At 49.7% G+C, this 27,610-nt stretch overlaps 2 protein-coding genes across 5 annotated transcripts in view; both read right to left on the reverse strand.

The window, feature by feature from the left end:
- Nucleotides 1-18,658, reverse strand: part of PXN (paxillin) — a 47,130-nt gene extending 28,472 nt beyond the window's left edge. For all 4 annotated transcript variants that reach the window (XM_080940833.1, XM_080940832.1, XM_080940831.1 and 1 more), the window contains exon 1: nucleotides 18,514-18,658. In XM_080940833.1, coding sequence (XP_080796959.1) covers nucleotides 18,514-18,526 — 13 coding nt within the window. In that variant the 5' untranslated portion in view covers nucleotides 18,527-18,658. The remainder of the gene's footprint in view (nucleotides 1-18,513) is intronic.
- The window catches only part of PLA2G1B (phospholipase A2 group IB), a gene marked incomplete at both ends in the record, with an annotated part of 153,694 nt that overhangs the window by 98,858 nt on the left and 27,226 nt on the right, over nucleotides 1-27,610 (reverse strand). The gene's annotated exons all lie outside the window — the stretch shown is intronic.

Below are 27,610 nucleotides of genomic sequence, written 5' to 3' on the forward strand. Positions count from 1 at the left end.
CAGCCCCAGGTGAAGGGAATTCCTGGAATGGGACGTGTCCAGCAGTACACACTCCACAAGCTACCACAGGTCAAAGGGACATAACGGACCCAATCTTATGGGGTCTCCAGACAGAGCTATTTGTACCTGGCTTACCTGCTTGCTTGGGGTCTGTCCATCCCTCACATCAATATTAGTTGGTGGCCCCAATACCTTCTGGCTGAGCACAGGAAGGACAAACACTGGTCCGCACCGAGAGCACTACAGAGTGGGAGCCGACTGTAAGGGGGAGGATAGGGATCAGCAGAAGAGGAGGGGAGGTAGGAACAAGCTGGGAAAGTGCCAGGACAGAGACTGGAGCCCAGGGCCTGCAGAGTCTGGACTCACAAGGGCTTCCACAGAGGGTGGAGGGAAGGGAAGGCAGGCCCAGGCCTGCCTTTTAGATTGCTCAGCCAGTGTGTGCAGACAGGATGGGAGGGAGGCAGGACACAACTGGAAGAATAGAAGTTACAATGCTCTAAATGAAACTAGAAATCAACAAGACTGGGTGGATGTGGAGGAAGGAGGGTCCTCCCCCGTGTGTCCTGTGGGAGGAGAGACAGCCAGCAGCTGAGCCGGGGAGAAAGCAGATCCAGAGTTAAGGTAGCAAGGACCAGAGGGAGACCAAGCACAGGCAGGGTGACACAAGGAAGGGAAGGAGGCTGGGTAGGGGCAGGGACCTTCCTTCCACTAGCCAGTCTATGAATCATCTCTGGGGGTGTCTGGGAAGTCCTACCTCCGGTCTGTCTCCTGCTGAAGATCCTACTGCCAGGCCTTGGAGGAGTTCTGAAGGCTGCATGCGCCCTGCTTCAAGGATTCTCAGAGCACACAGGAGCACTAGGGTCCCCTCTCTGCCTGCTCTCATCTGCGCTGAGGGTCATCTCAACAGTTCACAGGGAGCTCCATGTACAATAGCTCTCTTCCAACAAAAAGGCTCAGCCATGGGCTGGAGAGACGTCCCAGTGGTTAGAGCACTGGCTGCTCTTCCAGAGGTCCTGAGTTCAAATCCCAGCAACCACATGGTGGCCCACAACCATCTGTAATGAGATCTGATGACCTCTTCTGGTGTGTCTGAAGACAGCTACAGTGTACTTAAATATGATAAATAATTTTTTTTTTAAAAAAAGAAAAGGCTCAGCCAAGCTCAGTATCGGGGAGCCAGGTCCTTCCTGCTATAAGCTGACCCCAGAGGCCCCCTGCTCTCATAGAAATACCCTCAGAACTAACTGTCTGGTAAATCAGGCACAGCTGAGCCTAGAGAGTTTTTACCTACACAAGCTCAGCATCACACTGGAGGTTGACAAACACCATGTTCAAGCCTCAGCTCAGCTGCTGTCACAAGGCTACCCCTAAAAGGCCATTCTGTGGAGGAAGCACAGACCAATGACTGCCCTCACCCTTGTGATTCTGGCTGGTTGACTTACTTGAAAGCTCCAACTAGGAGGACTCAGGGTACCGAGTCACACAGGTACACACATGTGCCTCCTCCCTGCAGGCCTCTGCGCCTGCCGCCCTCCTCCACAGACCACCCTCCAATCTTGTTTACCAGGTGAAATCTTGTCTTATCTGTTGAATCTCACACCTTGGTTTCCTCTTTGGCAATGCAGGACTGAAAGAGTTCAATTTGCCTACCTAACAAAAGAGGAATGTGCTGGCCGGGGACCTCTTGTTAGCAGCTCTCGAATACTATCCCAGGACAGCCATCTGTCCTTCATAGATGGAAGCCTTTTCCAATGGCCATGTTTGTCTGCAGGGATGCCACCCACGACAACCTGTCTCCTCTAAATGTCCATGTTCTAAGTAAAGCTTGGACAACAAATAGTATAAAAAGCCACTTCCTCCCTGGTCTTCTCTACTTGGTGTAAAGGACTGCTTTGCGCTGCCACAGCATGTTCTTTCCCCGATGAGAGCACATGTCAAAGTAGTGCAGACTGTGTGTGTCCCTCAGTACGGACTGTGTGCATATCCTTCAGCCCTGAACAGCCCAGGGAGGGCAGGTGTTAGGGGAAGGATGAAGAGAGTGGGGGCACATGGCCCATGGAGGTGCATCGAGGCCTGGGGGCAAGGGAGATGCCTCTGGGGGTCCCATGTTGGGAATCCCTTCCCCCTGAGGGACCAGCCACACAAAGGTATAGTACAGAATAGAGTTTATTCAGGTCATGGGGGAGTTAAGAGGATGGTGGGGGGGGAGGATAGAGGAGTAGAGGCCGGTGAGGGGTAAAGGGAAGGGGAAGAGGAGGGTAGGGGTGGGAGAGCAAGAGAGCCAGGAGGCAAGAGGGGCCGAGAGAGAGGAGGGGGCAAGCAGCCCCTTTTATAGTGTTAGGTCACTGGGGCGGAGCATACCTGGCTACTGACAGGTAATTGAGGGGTGGGGTTTACAGAATCCCAACAACAGGGACAACGCTCTCACCACATCTGTAGTCCGCCGCCTCAGAGCAAGGCACAAAGCCTAGGACAATTAGACGCTCAATGAACACTACAGAAGAAACATGTTAATGACTGGCCAAGCCTCCTGCTGCAGCAGAGATCTGCCTTTCTACCTCAGTCCATGCCACCTCCTGACCCTCCGTGAGCACTCAGTATATATGAAGCACAGAGTGGGCGAATGTCAGCGAGGCAGCCTCTCCGTCCTGAATCGGAAAATGCTCCATCTACTATGATCTAGTTACTACCCACTCCCCCCAACCACACTACCCCTCACTCTAAAAAAAAGAGGAAGAAAACGAAGAAAGAGAGCGAAGGACTACTCCACAAGCCTTTGCGGCCGGCCCCTTGTGGGTACTTAGGGTTTCAGCTCACTGTGTGGCCTATCTGGTTCCCTTCAAAGTGGAGGAGGGGAGCTCACTGCTCAGGAATGTGGGCACAGGCAGGGTCAGGGCCCTGCCACTGGGCAGCACGGGAGTCCTGAGGGGCTGGTCACACCTATTCTGGGAGAGTAGAGGAGAGCGAGCTGTGTTTTAGGAACCGCTGCTCCTGGAATGTGTAAGCAGCACCTCCCCTGAGCTCTGCAGCCCAGGAGGTGGGTCTGAGTGAACTCAGCCAGGGAGGAAGAAATTATTTTACGTGAGAAACTGGAAGAGAAAGGAAGAAAAAAAATGTTAAATTCTTTAGAATGTTTTGTTCTTTATCTGTTTTTGGTGCTGAGGACTGAACCCAGAGATCTACGGATGCCAAACATGCACATTACACTGACGTACATCCTCACACTGCCCACCTATGCATATACACACTCGTGTGTGTATGAGAAACAGTCTTGCTATCACTGCGTAGTTGTCCTGGAATTCCCTCCGCAGACCAGGCTGGTCCCAAACTCAAGAGATACACCTGCTGCTGCTTCCCAAGTGCTGGGATTAAAGGCGTGTGCCACCACCAAGCAATTGAGAACAAATTACAAAGGGCAGACAACACTGTGTTTTATAATGTATGCAGGGGCAAAGTTATGACAACAGAAAGCACAGAGAGGAAAATGAAACTTTACTATTATAAGAGATTTTTATATTAATCATGAATGGTTAAATATGGTTTAAAAACAACTGGTAGGTTAAACCTGCAAATAATTAAAATAATAAACTAATGAGTTCTAGCTAAATAATACTAGAGAAGAGAAAAACAGAATCCTAAAAATGACGACTCTGAAAGGCAGAAAAAGAAGCAGAAGGTGTGTGCAGAGGACAAATGACAGATGGGGACTTAAATGACTGACAGTTAGTCAGATGTTAAAACCCACAATGTAAAGTTCTCAGACTATTTAAAACACAACTTTAATCATGCTTGCTGTAAGAAACAAACTCTGATTGTAAAGACAGATTCCAAAGCAATGGGGGAAGATGGATGGATGTGACGAAACTCCCATGCTGGACAGGCCAGAGGCCAGGCCGGGTCTGTGGTAGGACCTCTGCTCAGCAGTGGTTGGTCCAGTGCTGAATCCTGTATCCCAAGACCCGGATGCTCCAGATCCTCACAGATCCTCGTGGATATCGGCTTTTGCTGTGTAGACCTTGTCCCACCAAGTTATCCAGGATTGGTTAATAAAGATGGATGCCTAATGCTTATAGCTGGGCAGAGAAGAAGTAGGTGGTGCTGAAGGATCCGGGAATTCCAGCCTCCAGGAGAAAAGAAGGGAAGAACGGCCATGAGGGCAGGCCTGTCTGAAAGTGGCAAGTGATGTCTTGGGGTTACTGACAGGGAAGTGGACAGAATAGCACAGAGGGTTGATATCTGCAAGGCCAGACTGAGCAACATCGGGAGACCCTGTCTTCCAAAAGAAAAGGCTAAAGAGGCCCTCTGAGGAGGGCACAGTGGCAGCTGGAGGGAGAATGTCCCTGCCTGCTCCTGACATGCAGTCATTCATTCACTGTGGCCTGGAAACGCATCATTTTGGGTGCCATGCGGCAGCCATGGTTTTGAGAGACAGCACAAACAGGGGTGTGACGATTCACCCAATGAGAATGTCTTTATGGGCCACAATGCAAAAAGAAAAAGGAAAAAGGAAAAAACCCTGGAGGAGGCATGGGCTGACTTACTCACGAACGTCTCCAGTTCAAGGATCAGTTTGGAAGCCTACCACAACAAAGGAAACTTCCTGTGAGAAAGGCTGTAAGATGTGGATTGTTTCCAGATGAGAAAACAAGATGAGGAACCCAAGGCCCTGACCTGCCGTCCTCTCCAGGCTGTGGAACACAGTCTACACTTTATGCCCATCCGCAGAGCCAGGTATCCAGGCCGAGGTCACCTCAGTAGGTGCTCCCAATAACTATTTTATTAAACTGAGGAGCAAGAAAGGAGGGGGCCGCGATGGGAAAGGACAGAAAGCTTAAAGAGTTTCCCTTAGTCGCGTACAAGGTAAGACTCCAGGGTAAAGAGACACACTGTAATTCTGAAGGCCTGTCACCCTGAGGAAATAGCCATTCTACATGTGTGTCAGCGTATGGGGGGGGGGGGCAAGAACTCACAGAGTGGAAAGGGAAAGAGAAAGAAAGAAAGAAGTCAGAAAAAGTAAGGAACGCAAGAACTGGCAAGAAGACAGAGGGCCAACAGGCGGTGGTACCTTCCTCACTGAGGCACGGAGAATGAGCTGGAGGCAGACAAGCTCCTCCCTCCGGCACCTCCCCCAGGCCCAGTTGCTCACACTTCTGGTGTCCTGCTCCCTCCTAACTACATAACCTGGTTCAGGCACACTCCCTTCTCCTTTCTCCCTCCCATGACTGGCAGGGCCCCTGCTTCAAGGGCAAGCTCCAATCAATCCACAGACGACTTTCACATGCACAAAATATACATATGCATGCGCCCCAGAATGTCCTCCTCCAACACAGGCCACCCCCTCATGACAAGTAGGAATCAAAGTCCAGTGTGGCCAGAGGTCACACTGTGACAGCAGAGAGGGGCTGTGTGGGCCAGCAGGTTAAAACACAGTCCCCAAGCTGGGTAAAGCAGGACTTTAATCCCAGCACTTAGAAGGCAGAAGCAGGAGAATTTGTGAGTTGGAAACCAGCCTAGTCTACAGAGTGTCAGGACAGCCAGGGTTGCAGAGAAACCCTATAGCTAAAAAAAAGGAGGAGGAGGAGGAGGAGGAGAAGGAAGGGGAGAGGGAGGAAAAGGAAGAAGGAAAGAAGAAGAAAGAAGAGGAGGAGGAAAAGGAGGAGGAAAGAATAAAAGTAACAAAGGCACCAACACGTATCCCAGCACCAGTTTAGTGCTCTGAGGCCTGAATTCGATTCTCAGCACCGCCAAGAACACACACAACACAAAGCAGTTGTGGTGCCTCAAGTCTGTAATCCTAGCACTGAGGCAGAAGGATCAGAAGTTCAGGGTCATCCTAGGCTACACGGTGAACTTGAGGCCCTCCTGTCACTGAGTAAAAAAAGATCCTCTCTCAAAACCAGAAACAAAAGGAACCACCTAACACCCCTCTCTGAAGCCTAACACATAAGCAAGGAGAAGTTAAGCCACTCTGACTGAGGGGGACAAAGGCTAGTGACTACCGGTTCTGGGCGAAGAGAAGGACTGTCAGCATCCAGCTGCCAGAACATTCCAAGTAGGGAGAGGAGAGTGCACAAAACCAGGACAGGATGATGTTCAACAGTCTGCCACAGCCACAGCCTGCAAACTGAGTCCCTTTGAGGATCACCTTTGACACCCTGGCCCACACGGCCTGCGGGTGGGTGAGGCAGGGAACAGATGACCTGCCTCCGGGCCACCTCTCTACTCCACAGGCACAAACAGGATGTTTGGAAACTGTTGACTACAAGTGACCACAGGAAGCTGTGACAACCACCTCCAGGTGACACTTGCTTCTTCCGGCCTGGCCCCTTCAGCAAACCACCTTCACACACAGACTTCTAAAGACAGAGAAGGGGCAGGAATTCTTGAACAGCTCAGGACTCAACACAAAGGCCATCCAGGGTAGTAAGGCAAGAGAGAATGGCCACCGGCTGTCCAGCAGCTGCCTCAGCCCAAGCATGAGAGAACCTGATGTTCAGGAGGGTGAAGAGACCACACATCCACTCCTGCGGCAGAGAACTTTCCAAGACAGGCAGCAGATGACCGAAAGAGCTCAGGCCGGCCACCAAGGAGTGAGTGCAGAAGTTCAGGCCTGGTAGAGCTTCTTCACCCCAGCCCCCGAGAGGCCAGAGCAAGGCTCATATGGGATGAGAAGGTGCCCTGAGCAGCCACGGAGCCAGGAGGCCACAGGAACTGGATGTGGACCTCCCATTTCTAGCCAAGGAAGAGGAACGTTCCTAGAAACTGACAGGAAAAGCTTGCTCAGGATGCTGAGCCACTCCAAACCTAAACAGAGCCCAGAGCACCCCTGGAAAAGATGAGCTGCCCTGAGAGGGGACGGCCCCTGGGCCAGCTGCCGCCTGTCTCCACCCACCCACAGCCATTCTAAGTGCCCATCCTGAAAAGCATACTCCCTCTTTCCCCTTTTACATTTTTTAACTCATTTATTTTATTTGTATGGATATTCTGCCTGTATGTATATATGTATGTATGATGTGTATACATGAGTACTACATGCATTCTTGGTGTCCATGTCCATAAAGGTCAGAAAAGGACACTGGATCTCCTAGAACTGGAATTATGGATGGTTGTGAGCCATCATGTGGGTTCTGGGAACCGAACCCCAGTCCTTTGCCTGAGCAGTCAGTGTTCTAAACTGCTGAGACCCTGTTGTTTTGCTCTTTCTAAGGCAATGTTTCATTCTGTCTCCCAGGCTGGCCTGGAACCCACAGCAGTGCTTCTGCCTCGGCTACCCAAATGCTAGAATAACGGTAAAAGCATCACTCCAGCATAACCCTCCCTTGCCCTAGGCAAAAGAAGCCTGAGCAGCCAGCATACTCTGGGAGGTTCTGTGGATGTCACAGTGTATCCTTCACAACCCAAAGCTGACCTGGAAATAGACCCCAGAACAGCTAGCTGTAGCTCTCAGACACCAGGGTTAGGTAACGGCTCAGTATAAGCCAAGCTAAGGAACAACCTCCTTCCCTACGTCTTTCCCCCTAAGCCACCCAAGAGGCTCAGGAGAACTGAAACGCCACATAAGGAAACCAACCTCACGCTGGCAGCACTTTAGTGAGTCCAGCACACCTCCGGGGCACAGCCCCACAGGTGCCAGGAGGTGACCAAGTCTCTTAGGGAGCCACCAAGTCACATGCTCCAGGCAGCTGAAGAGCCCAGCGGGCACAGGTCACCTGCTGCCCACTGCCAAGGCCACAGATGTGTGGTACAAGTTTAAGACAGTGAGGGTAACACCAAGGGCCAAACCCTGGAGTAGAGTCTAATGATTCCAAGAGCCAGTGTTAATCATTACCATTGACCCAACTCTCGAGAGAGTTTAAGCCGGGTGCCATGAGGTATCTACCCCTATAACGCCAGGACTCAGGAGGCTGAGGCAGGTGGAGTACTCTGGGCTTGAGACCATCCAGAGCTACAAAGCAAGACCCTGTCTCAAGAAACAAACAAACAAACAAAAATGGAGGCTGAAGACATGGCTCAGCACACAGTCTGCTCTTCCAGAGGACCGGACATCAATTCCTACCGTCCACATGAGGGTGTGAAGCACATACAAACACACTGGCAAAAATTCACACATCGAAAAAATTACAAATGGCCGGAGTGGTAGAGGCGGCACACACCTTTAACCCCAGCATTCTAAAATAAATTAGAAACACGTGTCTCAACGGAGAATAGAGTGCTCTTCCAGGGAAAGTTCCTGCTTTCTGGAAGTGAGGGCAGAGCCCAGGAGTATAGTGACCTGTTGAAACAGCAGCAGCACAAATCCAGGTGGGGCTGGGAGTTGCCTCATTTTGTTTTGGTAGTGTTTTTGGTTTTTGTTGTTGTTTGGTTTGATTTTTGAGAGACAGGGATTCTCTGTGTAATAGTAACAGTCGTGACTAACCTGGAACTCTGAACTCACACGGATCTACCTGCCTTTGCCTTCTGAGTGCTGGGACCTGGTTTGTACCAGCTGATGGTGGTGCATGCCCAGAGGCAGGCAGATCTCTGAGTTCGAGGCCAGCCTGATCTACAGTGAGAGTTCTTTTTTTTTTTAAACATTTTTTTAAGACTTGTTTATTTATTTCATGTATGTGAGTACATTGTCAACAGTGAGAGTTCTTAAAGAGCTGCATAAAGAAACCCTGTCTTGAAAAATAAGAGGGGGTGAGGGGAGAAAGAGAAACAGGGTTTTATGACAGTTGATGGTAGAACATGCCTTGAATCCCAGCATTTGGAGGCAGAGGAAGGAAAATTATAAATTTAAGGTCACCCTTGGCTACAGAGCAAGTCTGAAACCAGCCTAAGCTACATGAATCTGTCTCCAACCCCCATCAGGAGTACTGGGAGTGGGAATCAAAAGGAGAATGGACTAGATACCAGAAGCCCTAGGTTAAGTTCCCTCCTTGTGGTCAGCACAGGCGCTGGAGGTGCCCCCACACCCTAGCCCCTGTGAGCTCAATTTTGCTTCCTCATCTGTAGGTTGGGATAACTGCCTCCTCTCTCAAATGTTACCTACGGCCTTATCTAAACAGAGGCCAAGAAAAGAGCATGGGGCCATACACAGAGCTGAGGCCTCCAAGAGAGAGAGCGAAAAGGAAATGAGCTGGGTCTTTGCTGGCTTGCAAACCGGAAGAATCTGGACAATAGAATCCACGTCAGGGGTGGAGACAGAACTTTGGGAGTTGCCAGCACAAAAGTTCTAAAAGGGGTCATGGAAATAGATAAACAAGAGGAAATCAGTAAGCCCAGAAAAATCCTCAAGGAAAACGAAGAGGTGTTCCCACTTAAGGCACCTAGGGAGAGACTCGGAGAGGACAGGAAGGTTCTGTGGAGACATGTGCAACTGGAGAGGCAAAGGAAGCACACCCACTGGGCGAGGAAGTGTGTCAGCAAGTGGGCAAGGATGTCCCCGGCTGGGTCAAAAACTGAAAAAGTGGAAACCAGATCAGAGGCCAAGATGGATAGACAGACTGAGAGGCCACAAGGGACAGGACAGTGGACCAAATTGGTGCCACTGGGTGTGGTCGGGGTCACACACTTCCGACAACCAGTTCCATCCCTGGAACCCACATGGTAGAAGGAAAGGGGAAACTCTGGGGTCCTCTGGCCTCTACACAGTCACGCACGCATGCACTCGCTAAGTATGCATGCAATTTATGAATAAATGTAAGTAAATAAATAAGTGTAATTTTAAAACTAAAGGCACTTCACTGAGCCCGTAGGAGACTCAGCATTTAAAGCAAAGGACACAAGTTCAATTCTCAGTTAACTACATCAGGTGGATCACAGGAGCCTACACTCCAGTTCTAAGGATCTGATCGCCTCATCTGTGTAGACACTTGTATAAACTTGGTGTATATACTGACAAGCACGCACGCACATACAGCAAATAAAAAATAATAATCAACCGGCTTTAAAAGGGGAGGGGAAGGGGGGCTGGCTGTGAGGATGAAGTAAACTGTGTAAACAAAGAGACTTCCCTGAGGGCCCCTCTGCTTGTGCTCAGCACCCATTCCGCATTCTGCCCCCACATCCTTTATAGCCTGCTTCCAGCAGGGTTTCTCTGTTGCTAGGTCAAAAGCTCCCAGGCTCATTCAAAGACACTCTGGTACTGGGGTAGGGTAGCTCGGTGGCAGAGAGCATGCTTTTCAGAGGCAAGGCTACGGGCTGGATTCCCATAACACAGGAGACATACTGATGTCCAAGAAAGACTGGGGCAGCCTGAATGGAGCTCCCTGACCCCCCTGAGGAAGGAGCTTCCTTCCGCCCACCTAGCTCAGCTCACCCAGAGTCTATGATTCAAAACAGCTGCAAACATATACCCCAGGCTCCTCAACAAGAAAACAGACCAGAACATGGCTGCTTCTGCCAAGCAAGTTCTGAATAAGCTGCATTCCATTTCATTAAAACAATTACCTGAGCTCCAGCCAAGGATTACATAAAGCTTCCTTCAGGCCCCATCCCCTCCCCCATAAAACACACATCAGGCTACTTTTGAGATCGGCAGTGTAATGCCCCGACACACCAAGGCCAGACTAGGAAGGCTCCACGATCCATGTTCCCCCACAAGCAGTCATGCTGATGGGCAAAAACCCAGTCCTGCCCCACGTCCCATGAAGCACTGACTTCCACGGCCTGCTGACAGCTCAACATGTTTGCTGGGACACAAGGGCCTCAGCTCTGCCTAGGAGCCACCAGGGCCACCAGTGCTAGACTCTAGCCATCCACACTACCACTGTCACCAGCCAAAAAGCCAGAGGCCCAGGGGGCCCAACTTTAACTCAACCTACTACACAAGTGAGACCTGGGGAATAGAGACTCCAGGAGAGCTGAGAACACGGAAAACCAGAAGGGCCAGACTGAGCTGCAAGTAAAAAGCTAAGGGCCCCATGCCCACAGTCACAGGCCAGTCACAGGCTAACAAGATGTTACCATGTCAGGCGTGTGCACATGTGCATGTACACACACACACACACACACACACACACACACACATACACACACCTGCCCCTCCACATCCTGGGCTCAAACTGCCTATAACCCACTGGCCCAGACAACCCTTTACCTCCAACCAGAGACCAACATTTCTCTTGTCCTGGCTCCGTCTGATTAATGTCGGGTCAGCTAACCTACGGTAAGCTTACGCTGACTCTGCCCCTACAGAAGTGGCTTGTCTCTCTGATCCCGTTTTGCTGTTGTTGGTTTGTTTTTGTTTTCGGTACAGGTCACAGTGCTGTGACTTGCCTCCCCAGTTGGCAGCACACCTCCTGTCTGGTCCTCTCCCCACCACCTACAGCCCCAGAAGGCTGACACAGGCAAACACAAACCAGCACCCCGGCTCTACAACTCAGAGTCCTCCATGGAAAAGGTGCCTCTGAACTGTTTCAGTACCTGTTACCTGTGTTTAAACATACAGAGAGACTGAAACCCCCACAACGTGTACCTTCTTCTGCTTAGATCCAGATGTTAACACTCAGCCACCCTGTGCAAACGTATGGGCCATGCTTTCTACGCACACACCTCTCCGAAAACATTCAGGTAGAGAAGTCCATGTACAGTCAGCCCCCTGTGCCCACGGCCACATCTGCAGACTCAACACTAGAGTACAGGGATGCACAGAGAATACTGCATCAGCTAACTGTGAACGCAGCATCCTCTCTTGTCCTTCCTCCCTACGCAAGACAGCACTTACATTGATCATATACTCTATGCAACTGAGAAGTGCTTTAAGTTGGGTGGGTGTCCACGTATGCAAACACATGTTCGTGTGTGTGAGGGTCTGAGTCCATGTGGAGACCAGAGGTTGAACAGGTGGGAGTTTCTGTTACTCCCCTTTAAAAAAAAATTGAATTTGTGAGAACTGGTTCTCTCCTTGTACCATGTAGGACCTGAGATCAAATTCAGCCTGCAGGGCTTGGCAGCAAGCACCTTTACCCACTAAGCCATGTAGCCAGCCTCCACCTTACTTTGTGAGACATGGTCTCTTCGGTAGATTTGGAGTGCTCTCGTTGGCCCGGTGGGCCCGTGAGCTCTGAGCATCAGCCTGTCTCTGCACTCCATTTGTGTCTCCGTGATCTTTGTGCGTGGATGGCTGAGAACCCAAACCGGGGGTCCTTACACTTGAAGAACAAATACTTTACCCAGTGAGCCATCTCTGCAGCCTGAGGCAGTTTCAATTCTAACGTTCACAGGAAGGGCTCTCACAAGGGCTTGGGGGCACAGCTCAGTTGGCAGAACACTTGCCTAGCTGTATATAGTTCCAGGTCTGGTCTCCCTCCCTGCTAACCTGGCCTACGAGAAACTGTCTTTAGGAGGGCTGAAGGAAAGACTCATGGGTTAGGAGCCCTGGCAGCCCCTTCAGAAGACCCAGGTTCAATTCCCAGTATCCACAGGTCAGTTTACAGTGGCCTGCACCTCACTTCTGGGGTGTACATGATACACAGACATACGTGTGAGCAAACTCCTCACACACAGAAAGAACATAAATGCTAACAGAGGGTCAGGAAGCACTGGACCATCCAATCCCCTGCAGATTCCAAAGGGCACATGAGACTTTGGGGGCTGGACTGTGATATATTTTTGTCTTTTACTGTATCATCTAAAACTAAGTTGAAGAGCCGAGTGTGGGTTGCATACCTTCTAACCCCAGCCCTCAGAGGCAGAGGCAGAGGCAGGCAGATCTCTTTTGAGTTCCAAGGCCAGCCTGGTCTACATAGTAAGTTCCAGGAAAGAAGGAAACAAAAAGTACAGGCTTCGTGAAACTTCTTCTTTCCTGTGCTCCTAAGAAAGATGATCTGGTAAACCAGAATGCCACAACCACACCAGAAATAAGCATTAAAGGCCATCTTCAAGAGAAGATCTGGCCACTGGGGCAGTGGTAGGTGTTCCCAATGGCACACCAGTGCTAAGCCCCACTGGTTAGGCGATCAGTCAGTTGGAAACAAATCGGGATATGAATGTACACAGAGGCCGGCCTGGAGAGATGCTTATGCTTAGAGAAGAGATAACCCTTCACTTTTCCTTCCAGTGAATTGTTTAATCAACATTTCTCAGCTTTGTAATTCTCCCCCCCCACCCCCCTGCCCCAGCCCCCTAACTTCTCCTGTCCCCACAGACAACCTCTGTTCTCTTCCTTTGCTCAACATTTTCATTTTCTTTTTGAGACTGGGTCTCACTCCAGAGCCCCAGCTGGCCTGGAACTAACTCCCTATGTAAACCAAGCAGGCCCAGAGCTCACAGAGCACTGCCTCCTCCTCCTCCTCCTCCTCCTCCTGAATGCTATGGCTAAAAGCTGGCGCCACCACATGAAGCACACCATGACATTTGTAACAGCTTCTCCACTAGCAATGGCTGTCTCAAGTGACAGAGAGGGTGTAGACCCAAATGAAGACAAAGAATGTGTCCATTCAGGGCAGGGCAGGACCTAGATCACAGAGAGAAAAGCTGTGGCCCCGGAGTCGCTCACTTCTGGCAGCTGGACTTACAGCTGTGTGTCAAGGGTACAGGTGACTGGACGGGGGCTGCTGAGCGCTGAGTGGAACCCTCTGTCCATCCGCAGACACAGCCACCAGTGCCTCGGCTCCTCCTGAGCATAGCGAGTCCCCACGAAAGGACCGAGGGAAGGGAAGTGGGGGCTGAACAATGAGAACACAAAGAGAAGAACAGAAAAGATTTCTGGAGCCAGTGCTGGGGACACAGACCTACAACCCCAGCAAATCCAGAGGCTGAGGCAGTAGGTTTACGTGTTCAACACCAGTCTGGGCTGAAGAACCAGTCGAAGGGCGGTCTAGACTTCACGATGGGACCCTACCTAAAATACAGGGTGAGAAGAAAGCCAGACGTGGTGGCTTTAGTCCCAGCACTGGGAGGCGGAGAAAGGGAGTTCCAGGCCAGCCAGGGCTAGGTAGACAGACCCTACCTCAAAATAGATAGACAGACAGACAGATGATAGATGATACATAGATGATGGATAGTAGATGGATGGATAGATAGATATTGATAGATATAGATAGATAGATATTGATAGATATAGACAGACAGATAGATAGATAGATAGATAGGTCCATAGATCAACACAATTTCTACTCTACAGTCAGTTGACCTGGATTCAATTTCTGATCCTGATCCTCATAAGCTGTAGAACTCAGGCTCACTCCAAACTTCAGTGTTCTCCTTCAGAAGTGGGAAGTGGTAACTACCAAGAACAAGAGAGCTTACTCTAGATGAGCTACGTGGCCGAAACAATAATGGGAAGGAGAGGGCTGGAGAGATGGCTCAGTGGTTAAGAGCACTGGCTGCTCTTCCAGAGGTCTTGAGTTCAAGTCCCAGCAACCACATGGTGACTCACAACCATCTGTAATGGGATCTGATGCTCTCTTCTGGTGTGTCTGAGGACAACTACAGTGTACTCATATACATAAAATAAATAAATCTTAAAAAGAATGGGAAGGAGATACCCAGCAGTGCTTTCGTGTGAGTACAAAAGAAAAGTCTCAGAAAAGAGTTCTGCACATGTGGTTCTTAAAAGCAGTGTTCTGAAATGTCATAGAGTTGTGCACATGGTTTTTAAAGTGTTCCGGGCATGAGACACGATGGTCCTCATTTTTAATTCCAGTACTTGGGAGGCTGAGGTGGATCTCTGCAAGTTTGAGGACAGCCTGGTCTACATAGCAAGTTCCAGGACAGCCACAGTTGCACAGAGAGACCTTGACTTTCAAGAACGATATTTTAAAATGTGCTCAGTAGATGTTGTTTTTATTCATGAAGGCCCTGAGCACAGAACCAGCTCAGCAAAAGGCCAAATGATGCCTGGAAGCTCTTCACCATCTCTGACCAGGGGAAAGACCACAGGAAGCTCCACATGAGAGGGATACAGAGGGAAGAGGCCATGCAGGGCCGCAGCAGCAACTCCTGGCCTTTGTCAGGGCCCTCCAGCCAATGACTGACCCAGTCTCCGCAACACACAGCCACCCCTGAAGAAGCAGGAAGAAGGAACATGCAGCGTTCCATCCCAGAGCTATCACCCTCTGCGTGATAACCATGCCCTGCCCAAAGCCCACAGCATTCCACCCCACCCGTGATGTCCTTATCAGGAAAACATCTGCCTAACAATCAAACACAGCCCAGGGTTTGAATCTAAGCCAGGCACCCTGACCAGCAGGCACCTCACAAAACACGCGCCGGGAGGGTACCGCTGCCCCACCACTAGATGCAGCCTCTGCCACAGGTCCAGCAACTGCCCTGACCCAGGCCTAACACACAGAGGGGCCACATCCAGGCAAGCCCTAAGGCCAGATTTTCCATGGAGTCTAGGCAGCTCTCTAGCACGGAATTCCCCAGGCAGCTTCCCTACCCCCCTAGCATCACCCCCAAACACAATGGGGCACTGTTTTCCAAAGGGTCAAGACTGCTGAGAAGCTGAAAGGAGACATGTCCAGATTCCAGCAGACCGGACACTGCCAACAGCTGGCTGTGTCCCCCACTATGGAGGAGAAGGCGATGCTATCGAGCCATTTCCTGGGGACCTCCCAGCCTAGCAGAGCAGAAACCTTAGAGGTAAATCTCAATTACTCAGCAAGCCTCTGGGTTCACTCCATGATCAATACCAGCTCCAACTGCTTTCTGATCAAGACAAACCAGATCCAGAGTCGGATGGGTCTAGGTTCGAACCCCAGTCAGCTCCGCCATAAGAACATCCCAGCCCAGGTTTCTCCATCTGAGAGAGAGAGAGAGAGAGAGAGAGAGAGAGAGAGAGAGAGAGAGAGAGAGAGAGAGAGAGAGAGAGACAGAGAGACAGAGAGAGACAGAGAAAGAGAGCCTGAGAGAGCCTGTCTGCAGCGGAGCAAGAAGGTTCACTGTCAGGCCACACTGTGGTCACAGCCTCCCCAGATACATTACCAGCGTGAACATGGAGGGAAAGGAGAGCCAGGGCAGAAAGCATAGTCGAAGTGCATCTGTGTTGTGAGGACTCTGTCCAGGAAACTCCGGCCAAACCAGCGTCTGAGCTCTAATGAGAAAAGCCACCAGCAGCCAGCCGACGGCACAAAGCATGGGGAACACACAGAGAAGGCAGGACACGCTGTGTTTACATTTTTTCTGCCCAATGAGCTATAAATTTGTAACTTATTAAACAGCGCATGGTGAGTCTCTCACTGGCCGCTATGAGGAGGCGAAGAGTCCTTCAATATATCTGGGTTTTTTTTTTTTTTTTTTTTTACTTTCATGCCAAAGAACACAGTTATCATGGAGGTTATGTATGCACCCCAAGGCCTTGCCACAAGATCACCTTAAACTACCCCCCATGATAATCGACCAGGAGGTTCGAAGCCGAGATCTCTCTTGGGACACAAATGAAAACAGGAGGGTTGGCCTCCGTAGCCATCCTCACTTAGGGAAACAGCTGACGGGCAGTGTGCTGAGCAGCCACCCAGACAGCTGACCGCCTGGGCTGAGGAGCAAATTCCTCTCCCCTCCTGCACATCCACTCCCCGCACCCTGAGCTCTGGTCAGCCAGGCGCATCGGCCCCCTGAGAGTTCCGACTAAGCAAGTGGAGTAGCAGGGATCCAACAACTGGAGAGTCTAGAGAAGGCAGCAGAAGTCATAGGTGGAAGCCACCACCAGCTGCCACCCCTCCTGCCAGCGCCTGCTTGCCCCCTTCCCAGGAAGGAATGTACACAGAAGTTGGACAGACACCAGGCTTTCCGGGCACAGACTTATTTGTTTCTTGGCTGTGCAGCCTTGGGTCAGAGATTCAGCCTCTCTTGGTCTCTTCCTCCCCAGGGTGATCTTACAGAAAGACCTTTGTGAGGACAGGGCAAATCCAGGCACGGGTAAAGTACTCCATAAACAGCCCTTTTCGATCCCTACGATTCCAGTGTGCCAGAACATGCTCTTTCCTTTCAAAGACAACTCAGTATGCTGTCCCTAAATGGAAGACAGTCAGAAGGCGGGGATTCCAGGCTCCGCAGGCACTACAGACAGAGGCTTTCTCAGTCCTTCACACAGCACAGGGACTGTCCAGAAGCAACAGGGCCCTCGACCAGCATGTGAGGTGCTGTGATTAGGCTTCAGCTCCCTACTTCCCATCAGGGAAAACACTGACACTTTCAAACGCCTGCTCAAACAGCACAACTCCCCAGCTTCCTTTTGGCTTTGGTATTTTTATGTGGAAAAATAAAAATTCAAAATACCTGCCCGGAAGCTCCGCCAACCCCGAGTGCGTCGGGAATATGCATACATGCCAAGCCTGACCCAAAGGCATAACTATGCTTGGCAGTGAGCCCGCTCCGTGAAACCAGCAGGACCCAACACCATTCCCAGCTCCAGGATGTCTCGGGGACTCCCTGATCACACAGTGACAAAAATGACCAGTCTTAACTTGGTATACTTTGTCTCCTCAGTCTTATCTAGTGAATCTGCTCCTCAGAGCCAGGGACACAGATGGCACCAGTGGTCACACAAGCCTTCCACAGTCCAGAGAGTGAAGACAACGCTCCTACAGAAAAGGAACTTACCCCCCCCACACACACACACCTCCTCTGCTGAGGGGCCCCACAGGGAGGGAAAAAAACGGGCTCCTTCATTCTGGGATTCACAAGGCATTCCTAGAACCCCTGAATCAACCCCCTTGGGTTTAAAATCGACTTCCAGAGGAGTGCCTTTCTTTTCTCTGTCCTAACAGCAGACCAAGTGTGAGCTGAAAAGAGTTGCCTCAGGGCTCCAATAACAGGAGGACAGGGGAACTCTGTTCCAGGCATCCTGTTTGTCCTCTTTACCTGCGGGGCTTCCAGCAGTCCTGATAGTCCTGATGCTGGGGGTGAGGGGCCTTGCCAGCCAGGACACGTTCAGAGATGGCCATAGCCCGCGGCCCATTCCCCACCTCATTCCTCTGGTATTTCACCAGGGTCTGGGAATGGTGGGTGAGAGGCGGGAGTCATTAGCCACCACCCCCTCCAAACTTGCCTTTCTAAGTTTAGACTTGAAGGGAAGAACTGATCTTATTCAGGGTGACTAGACTTGAAGCGGTGTGGGGGGGGGGGGGTCTAGGCAGTAGCCCGGGACACTTGTCATTAAATGGGGGTGTGGTCCTCACAAGCTCTTCAGTAGGTTGTGATAAGAAACGGGTGGGCTCTCCAGAGGGGCTATATTCCCGAAGCGGAGGCGGGGGGAATCTGCAAAGTGGGAGGCGGCTTGGAGGGAACAGAGGGGAGTCACAGAAGAGACAGCCTCGGAGACCGAGTCCCGTAGGCAACCGCTCTAAGGTGGGGGTGGGGAAGAGAAGTGAGGGTCCCGCAGCTGAGGAGGTCTGCCCGGGGAGCGGGGCGCCTTTCCCCGAGGCGGGTTCCTGAACCCCAGAATGGGATCGGGGTCCTCAGGCGCCGCAGCGAAGAGCGGCCCGTGCAGCCCGGGGCCGCAGGCACCGCAGCCCAGCCGGGCGCCAGGGTGGGATCGGCGGCCGCTGGGCCCCGGCCGCTCCGCCCTCCACCTCCCGCACTCACCGAGGTCGTCCATGGCTGCTCCTCAGACGCCGGCCCCCGGCTCGATGTCGCCCTCGCTGCCCGTCTCCGGGCCGCTCCTCGCCGCCTCGCAACTTTTCCGCGTCCAGCCCTCGGCCCGGAACGGAACCCGCTGCCGCGCCGTCCCCTCCGCCACAGCCGCCGCCGCGCGCGCCCGCGGCAGGCTGGCCACGCCCCCGCGCGCACGCTGGCCACGCCCCGCCGCCGACCCCCGAGCACGCCCAATCCCTCGGTGGGAGTGAGCGCTGGGCGTGCTGGTGGCGCCCCCTGGCGGCTGAGTGGGCTGGAGACTTCTCCGGGCCAGGAATCGCTGCATTCGGTCTGACTGACCTTCAGGCAGATTGATTTGTCACTCAGAGAGTCGGATTTGTCCACCTGTCCGTCTATTTGAGTCCCAGTAGGTCACCTCCCAAGAGGATTAGATCGGCTTGCCTGGAGCCTTGGGACGATCCTCGGGGTGTTTTCCGTACTGATGTCAGTGCCGGTCACCCCAGAGTAGTATCCCAGATGTACATTTTGTGAAACAGGGTCTCTTTGTACCTCTGGCTCGCCTGGAAGCCAAGACTTTTCTGCCCTGGGCCCCTGACTACTAAAATAAGCAGTGTCTGCGACCAGCTCTGGCCCCATATCTGGTACTTGAGTGGTTATGAAACCTTTAATTTTACCCTTTTCCCCCTTCCCCCTTTCTAGAGACGGCCAAAATTCTGCACAGGGCAGAGATACCCCACATAACAGCAAAGCGAAAACTACCAAAAAAAAAAGTCATTCCCCCGGTACCGACAGCATTGCCCAGGGTGCTGTGGTCTCCTACACTCAGAAACTGGATGATAAAAGCCTGGTGCAGTAGTTCAGGCCTATGATCTCAGCTAGTTCACTGAGACAAGATTTCAAAGGTTAGTCTGGACTACAAAAAAAAAAAAAAAAGAAAGAAAGAAAAGAAAGGCTAACCTGGGCAACGTATGGGAAAACCTGTCTCAAAAATTTTAAATTTTGAAAACTGTTAAAAAGATAAACACACACAAAGCTGAGTGTGGCGGTACAAGGTTATAATCCTAGGATTTAGTGGGTAGAGGCAAACCGATGGGGAGTTCAGGTTGTCTTTACCAACACAGTTCAGTTCAGAGCCAGCCAGGGCTACTTAAGACTCTATCTCAAAACATACATGAATGCACGCACGCGCACACACACACACATACAGGACTTTAATCCCAACCCTGAGGAAGTGGAAGCAGAGAAATAATAAATTTAAGGCCATCTTTGGCTACATATTGATTAGGAGGCTAGCCTGGGCTCTGTTAGACTGTCTAAAATAATGGATAAATAAAATTTAAACTCTTGGCCAGGCCAGGCATGGTGGCACATACTGGAATTTAATTCCAGTGCTCAAGAGGTAGAGGCAAGTAGATCTCTGTGAGTTCCAGGACAGCCAGAATTACATAATAGAAAAACCCTGTTTCAAAACAACGACAACAACAATTTTTTTTCTGTCTCAGTGACAAAGCACCTGCCCAGAACTCCTGAAGCCCTAGGTTTAATCTGCAGTACTCCCGTATCTAATAATAGAAAGAAAGTGAGTTCTGTGGTTGTTTAAGTAAGAATGGCCCCATGGGCTCATATATTTGAATACTGGGCCTCCAGGCTGTGGTGGAACTGTTTGGGAAGGACTGGGAGGTGTGGTCTTTGTTGGAGGAGGTAGCTCACTAGGAAGCAAGCTTTGAAGTTTCAAACGCCCACTCCATTCCCACTCCCTCTCCACTTCCTTTTTGGAGATCAAGACCCAAACTCTCAGTCACGGCTCCAGCACCAGGCCTGACTACCTGCTACCATGCTGCCCACCTCAATGATTGTGGGCGCACCCTTGGAAACAGTAAGCTTCCCATAAACTGCTCTGTAAGGTGCCTTACTCACAGAGCTTTGTCACAGCAATTTAAAAGTAGCTAAGACAAGTGATTGATTTTTAAAAAATAAAATAATGGAAAGAAGCTGGAGAGATGGCTCAGTGGTTAGAGCACTGACTGCTCTTCCAGCGGTCCTGAGTTCAATTCCCAGCAACCACATGATAGCTCACAACCATCTGTAATGGGATCTGATGCTCTCTTATGGCGTGTCTGAAGACGGCTACAGTGTGCTTATATATAATAAATAATTCCTTTTTTTTAATGGAAAGGAAGCACCTAGCCTTGCAGAGACTTAAAGTAGGGGGGGGAGAACAAGGGTCGGGGACCTGCTCAGAGGAGAAGGGGAGGGGGTGTGTGGGTAGGATTGTGGGAGTGGGTGACTGAAAGAGTCAGTGAGCAGGATGTAAAGTGAATACAATAAAAAATTCAAGTCCAGCTATCAATAAATAAATGAATAAATAAATAAGTAAGATCTGTTATTTACTGTCTGGGTACACACATACTGTAACTATTATCTAAGTTACCATGAGGAGTTACGGTGATGATAGGCTGTGGATTGTATATGAAACCCACCCCCCGTACACACAAGTTCAGCCCACCCCCACCCCCCCATTTCTCAGGAACCAAGACACCAAGTCCTCCCGAGTCAGGCCAAGTTCTCCAGACAGACACTGAGATCACATTAGGACATGATGCTTGTGAAAGACGAGGAGGAAGTAGAGAGGACAGAGCAAGCAGAAACCCGGAGCCCACAAACACGGGGCAGCCCACCAGAGACCCTGGACCCCGAAGCCAAACGATCCCTTAGCAGAAGTCCAGTCTGTGAACTGCCTACCTCGGGGATAACCAGAAAGATGAGGGCTTGACTCCAGGTCCCTGCATCTTGAGCTGACCCTCCAACTGGAGACATACCACTGAGCCACAGCCCAGATCCCCAGTGAGCACTTTTTTTAAAAAATAGCACCCACTAAACACAGACTGTAAGCCACAGTTGGGTGGTGGTGGTTCAGACCTTCAGTTCCTCCAGCCCTTGGGATTTAGAAGCAGATGGATCTCTGTGAGTTAGAGGCTAGCCTGGTCTACAGAGCAAGTTCTAGGACAGCGAGGGCTACACAGAGACCCTGTTGGGGTTGAGGGGCACTTTGTAGCTGACTGGACTGGAACTTGGCTATGTAGCCCAGGCTGGCCTTACTCACACACATTCATCTCCCTCTGCCTCCTGAGTACTGAGATTAAAGGCACACACAGCGCACAGCTTGTCTTTGTTTTGGGTTTTTTGTCTATTTCACTGACTGGTTTGGATTTTGGTTTTTCAAGAAGAGTTTCTCTGTGTAACTCTGGCTGTCCTGGAACTCACTCTGTAGAGCAGACTGACCCGAACTCATAGAGATCTGACTGTCTCTGCTTCCTGAGAGCTGGAACTAAAAGTGTGCTCCATCACTGCCTGACTGTAAAATGCTATCTTTAAGAAAATAAAATTAGGGGGCTGGAGAGATGGCTCAGTGGTTAGAGCACTGGCTGCTCTTCCAGAGGTCCTGAGTTCAATTCCCAGCAACCACATGGTGGCTCACACCATCTGTAATGGGTTCTGATGCCCTCTTCTGGTGTGTCTGAAGTCAGCTACAGTGCAGTCATATACATAAAATGTGTAAATAAATCTTTTTTTTTTTAATTTAAAAATTTAAAAAATGGACCACGTGGTGTTTGCCCATAATCCAGATCAGGAGATGGAGCCAGGAGGCGCAAGGCAAACACAGGCTGCCTGATCTGTCTACGTAGTGAGTTCTGGGATAGCCAGGGCTACAGAGTGAGCCTCTGTCTCCCGGGAAATGAGTGTATGGATTACACTTATTAAATACCCATTTATCAGCAATGTGCTAACCGACTCCGGGAAGACAGGGGATTAAGTAAAAAAAAAAAAAAACAGTTTGGAAGAGTAAACTCCCGGAGCTTACACTATAGATGTGCAGTCGTCGTTACATGCTGTAGGGAAAAGATTTCAACAACACAGATGAGGGGGCCACCAGAGACCCCGGGTTCGATTCTCAGCACTTACATGGCTACTGATATCTGTCTGCCCTCTTCTGGCCTCTGTGGGTACTGCATGCGGGTGATAGACATACGTGCAGGCGAAACATCCGTGTACATAGACTAAAAATAAATCTTTTTTAAAAATCCAGATAAACTGAGAGACAAATTTAAATTATTTGCACTTTAACTATGTGGCCAGTAAGCTTTTGTGCTATTTTGTTATTTATTGGTACGCATGAGGATGACCCAAGAAAGTTGCATTTAATACAAACCTAACGATTTGTGGAGGCTGCTATTTAAAAAATTAAGTTTGGTTTGTTTGTTTGTTTGTTTGAATGAGTGCTAAGATTTCAGGTGTGGTCCACAATGTCTGGTTCTGTGCAGTCCTGAGGACTGAACCCACACTTTCATAAACGCCGGGCAAATACTTAAGTGACTGAGCTACCCTCACCCCCAACTCCAGTTTCAGGACCAGCCATCCTCAACCTGTGGATCTCGACACCTTTTCATACAACCCTTTCACTGGGTTGCCTAAGACCATCGGGAAACACAGTTATTTATAGTATGATTCACTGTGAAAGGGTCGTGGCGTTAGGTGAGAGCTACTGCTGTGGACCGTCCGTCTCTCTTGCACGCAGTTTGCGAATTGTGCTCCCCCCCCCCCCCGCCGCCCCCAATCCTTCCACTGTCTTCTGCTACTCATCCTAAAAGCCTCGTTTCCTTTAGCGGCAGTGATGTACCGGAGCCAGTATTTACTTAGCCAACGCCTTAGTTAAACGGAATTATCTCCGCGGCCCCCCGGAATTAAGGAGGCTGAGGAGGCCTCCCCTGTAGCTGAGTCTTGGAGCCCATCCTTCCTGAAGGTCATCGAGTCCTACAAGTGGGAGGCAGCAGAAGTTAAACGGAAGGGGCTTGGGTGTGGCTCGGCGGTATAACCAGGTGGCTCTTGCTTTCGTAGCACGCCCAAGATCCAAAATTCTATCCCCAGACGGATCCTTAAAGTGATTATGTGGCTCTGTGAGTCACCTCCAACACTCCATCTTCAGTTGCCGCCATATCAGAGCGGGGGTGGGGGTGGGGCACGTGTTTGCTAGGCACACACGGTCCCTAAGCCCTCCTCCTCCTCACCTCCTGCCGGTACAGAGAAGCCTGTATCACTCCGCCATTTCTACTTCTACTTCCTGGTTTTTCTATTTTACCATCCTCCTGTCTGGACAAGTAATTAATTCACCTCCAAATTAAACCAGCAAGAAACCAGCACCATAGCTCTTATGTATTTTGGGGGCAGGGGTTGTTTCTTTGAGACAAGATTTCTTTGTGAAATCTTGGCTGTCCTAGAACTCACTCTGTAGACCTGGCTGGTCTTGAACTCACAGAGATCTACCTGCCTGTGTCCCCCTGGTGTTGGAATTAAAGGCTACAGTTGCCTAACTTTTTTTTGTTGTTTGTTTTTGAAACAAAGTCTCACTATGTGGTCCTGGCTGGCCTGAAGTCCCTATCTAGACTGACCTGACCTTGAACTCACACGAGATCTGCCTGCCTCTGCCTCTCATGTGCTCGGATTAAAGGCTTTGGACACAGCACCTGGCTTAAAGATTTTTATTATTATTATCATTATTATTATTATTTTATTTATTTATTTATTTTAGGTATGAATACACTGTAACTGTCTTCAGACACACCAGAAGAGGGCATCAGATCCCATTACAGATGGTTGTGAGCCACCATGTGGTTGCTGGGATTTGAACTCAGGACCTCTGGAAGAGCAGCAGGTGCTCTTAACCACTGAGCCATCTCTCCAGCCCCCCCCCCCCTTTTTTTAACTATGTGTACATATGCATGTTTGTGTGCGGGTCTGAGCATGTGTGTTCCAGTGCCCAAAGAAACCAGAGATGTCAGATCCCCCTGGAGCTGCAGTTACAAGCAGCAGTGTCCAGTGAGGGTATTAGAACCAAACTGGGTTCTCTGCAAGAGCTTAAAGAACCATTGCTCCATCCAGCCCCTAGAGTTACATTTGTTTGTTTCTGAGACACAGTTTCTCTATGGCTGCCCTGGAACTCACTCTGTAGACCAGATTGGTCTTGAACTCACAGAGATCCACTTGCCTCTGCCTACCAAGTGTTGAGGTTAAAAGGCATGACCCGCCACGCCCACCTCCAATATCATCTTTTTAAAAACCACTTTTCTGAGGTACAATTCGTATCTAATGAAATGCAATCTGTGCAGTAATAATGTAATAATAACCATGCAGAAGGCTTGTTGTGAATTGGAGGACAGCCCTGACCCTGTCTGAAAACAAACAGCAATCGTAGGAGGATTAGGGAGACCTATAGCTTTGTGTAACCAAACTCAGTCAAGATCTGCCCTCGCAGCTCCTTTGTATTCAGTTTCTCTGACCTCCCATTCTCTGGTATCATCATCAATTTGTCTTCTGTCCTTATTAATTAGTTTGAATGTTTTGATTCTTTGTTTCATTTTTTTTAGACATGTAGCCAAGGGTAGCCTCAAAACTCCCCATGTAGCCAAAGATGACCCTGAACCCTTGACCCCTCCTGCCTCTCCATCTCTTGAATGTACCTCCATGTCCACTTTGCATTTTCTTTCTTTCTTTTTTATTTTCGGGCAGGTATCTTTTGGGGGTACACAGGGGAGGTCTGCCTTCTCGGTACAGCATGTTTCTGAACTTCGTCTGTATGGCGTATCTACCGGTATAGTACTCCCTTGTATGGTTGGACCAGAACCCATTTCTGGGCTGTGCTGTTGATGGACATCGAGGTTGTTTTTTCTAGTCTGGTCTGCTAGGAATAAATATGCTATCACATTTGGAAGTCTTCCTGCAGACATATGGTTTCATTTCTCTTGGCTAAATCCCTATGACTAGATTACAATGTAATGTTGGAAAAAATGCAAATTAGGTCTCCTCAGCTCTACTCGGGTAGTTTCCTGTTACATTGGGATAAAACCCAAACTGCTCACAGAGTTTCACTGGAACCTGGTCTTTCTTCAGTGTCCCAGGCTCATTACGCTGGAGCCAAACAACTGGTCTTCATCCTGTTTGATGTATCTAGAACTCAGCAAGCCCTTTCTCTTTTTTCCTTGCGTCATGCCTCAAACCCCTTGCTGTGGCTTGTTTTCTACAGTTGTGTAACAAATTACCACACACTTAGCAGTTTACAGTCATAGGATCCGTGACCCCAGTTTCCACTGCTCAGGAGCAGGAAGCAGGGTGTGTGTGTGTGTGTGTGCGTGCGTGTGTGACTGCCCACATCCTTATCTGGAGGTTCCCCTCAGGGGAGATCTATTCCCGGAATCTCTTGAAGGATAAGAATCTTCACTGTATGGCCATTTTGCTCTGTTGCTACATCATGGCAGGACACCGTTCACCTCGGAAGGCTTCAGGCATGGATGGATCAAGAGTCAAAGCAACGTCTTCAGACTTCCTACCTTCTGTCATGACACTCATCAGGTGGCAGAATTCTTGAACATTAGTTTAAAATGACCACAGTTCTTGTTTTTTTTTTTTTTTTTTTTTTGTTGGGGGCGTTGAATCCCCTATCACCATGTGTGGTAAGAAAGCAGGCTGTGGCTGATCAGATCGCCCAGTCCCAGGTTTGGATTTGCTGCGCCTGCCCAGAAAAACTTGCTCTAACTTAGTGCCTTCAACGCTTTGAGCACTTTCTTTCTGGAATATTCTTCAGAGATCTTGTCCTGCTATTCTAGTTCTAGATATTTTATCTCTAGAGTCTTGTCTGTGTTCCTCATTAGAAACATCTCCTTGGGGGCCAGAGAGATGGCTCAGCAGTTAAGAGCACTGTCTGTTCTTCCAGAGGTCCTGTGTTCAATTCTCAGCAACCACATGGTGGCTCACAACTATCTCTAGTGAGATCCGATGCCCTCTTCTGGTATGTCTCAAAACAGCTATGGTGTACTCATATAAATAAAATAAATAAATCTTAAAAAAAAAAAAAGAAAGAAAGAAAGAAAGAAACATCTCCGTATCCTGGCTCATTTATTAGCCTTCATTATTTGACATTATGTTCTGCATTTATCTATCTGTCTGTTTCACTTCTTCATTTTTTATTTATTTGTTTTTTTAAGACAGGGTTTCTGAGGTGAATATAGCCCTGGCTATCCTGGAACTCACTCTGCAGAACCAGGCTGACCTTAAACTCACAGACATACAGCTGCTTCTGTTGGGATTAAAGGCGTACACCACCACTGCTCAGCTGGGAATCAAACCCAGGACCTCTGGAAGAGCAGCCAGTGCTCTTAGCCTCTGAGCCATCTCTCCAGCCCCATTCAGTGCAGTTTTTAAAAGCAAAAGATGAACCCAAGCAAGGTGTCGCAGGCCACATATGACACCTTCCATATAGATAGCTCCTATAGATTGACAAACTCATGATAATGGTTTCATGGAAGATAGGTCAAAGGTCACCGGGCTATTAACCACCACCACGTCTGTTGCCAGCCTTATGGGTAGATAACAGGTTATACATCCCTTCCCTTGAAGAAACAAGCTTGTGGGATTTTTTTTTAATTATTTCAACGTATTTATTTTTATTTTCTATGTATTGGTGTTTTGCCTGTATGTGTGTCTGTGTGAAGGTGCCAGATCTTAGAGTTACAGACAGTTGTTTGGTGCCATGTGGGTGCTGGGAATTGAATTCAGGACCTCTGGAAGAACAGCCAGTGCTCTTAACCCACTGAGCCATCTCTCTAGCCCCAAGCCTGTGTTTTTAATATTCCAGGTTCCCCTAGTATTTAACTGTGAGCACAAGGGCCTCTGTGTCTCCCACAGGCATAGGTTATCTGGCTCATCCCTAATTTATATTCTGGGAAACTGAGGCTCATAAATGAAATCACTTGCCCACAGTCACATAGCTGACTAGTAGGGAGGGTGGGCTAGAATCCAGGGCTGTCTCACGGGGGACACATGGAAAAGACTCGGCTTCCCTTGAAACCCTGTTCTACATCACTGTTGGGCTTCCAAGAACAGTCTCAGTAACTCTCAACGACCTCCAACCTCAGCAGAAGATCAAAGGCCCATACCTCCTCCCTGTCTTCTTTCTTCTATCTTGCCTGCAGTCTCAGGTGGTGGCTGGATCTGAATCCAGAACTTAGGGCATAGAAAGACTGCACTCTGCACCTAA

The sequence above is a fragment of the Micromys minutus genome (genome assembly GCF_963924665.1).
Source record: "Micromys minutus genome assembly, chromosome: 29".
Lineage (NCBI taxonomy): Eukaryota > Metazoa > Chordata > Mammalia > Rodentia > Muridae > Micromys > Micromys minutus.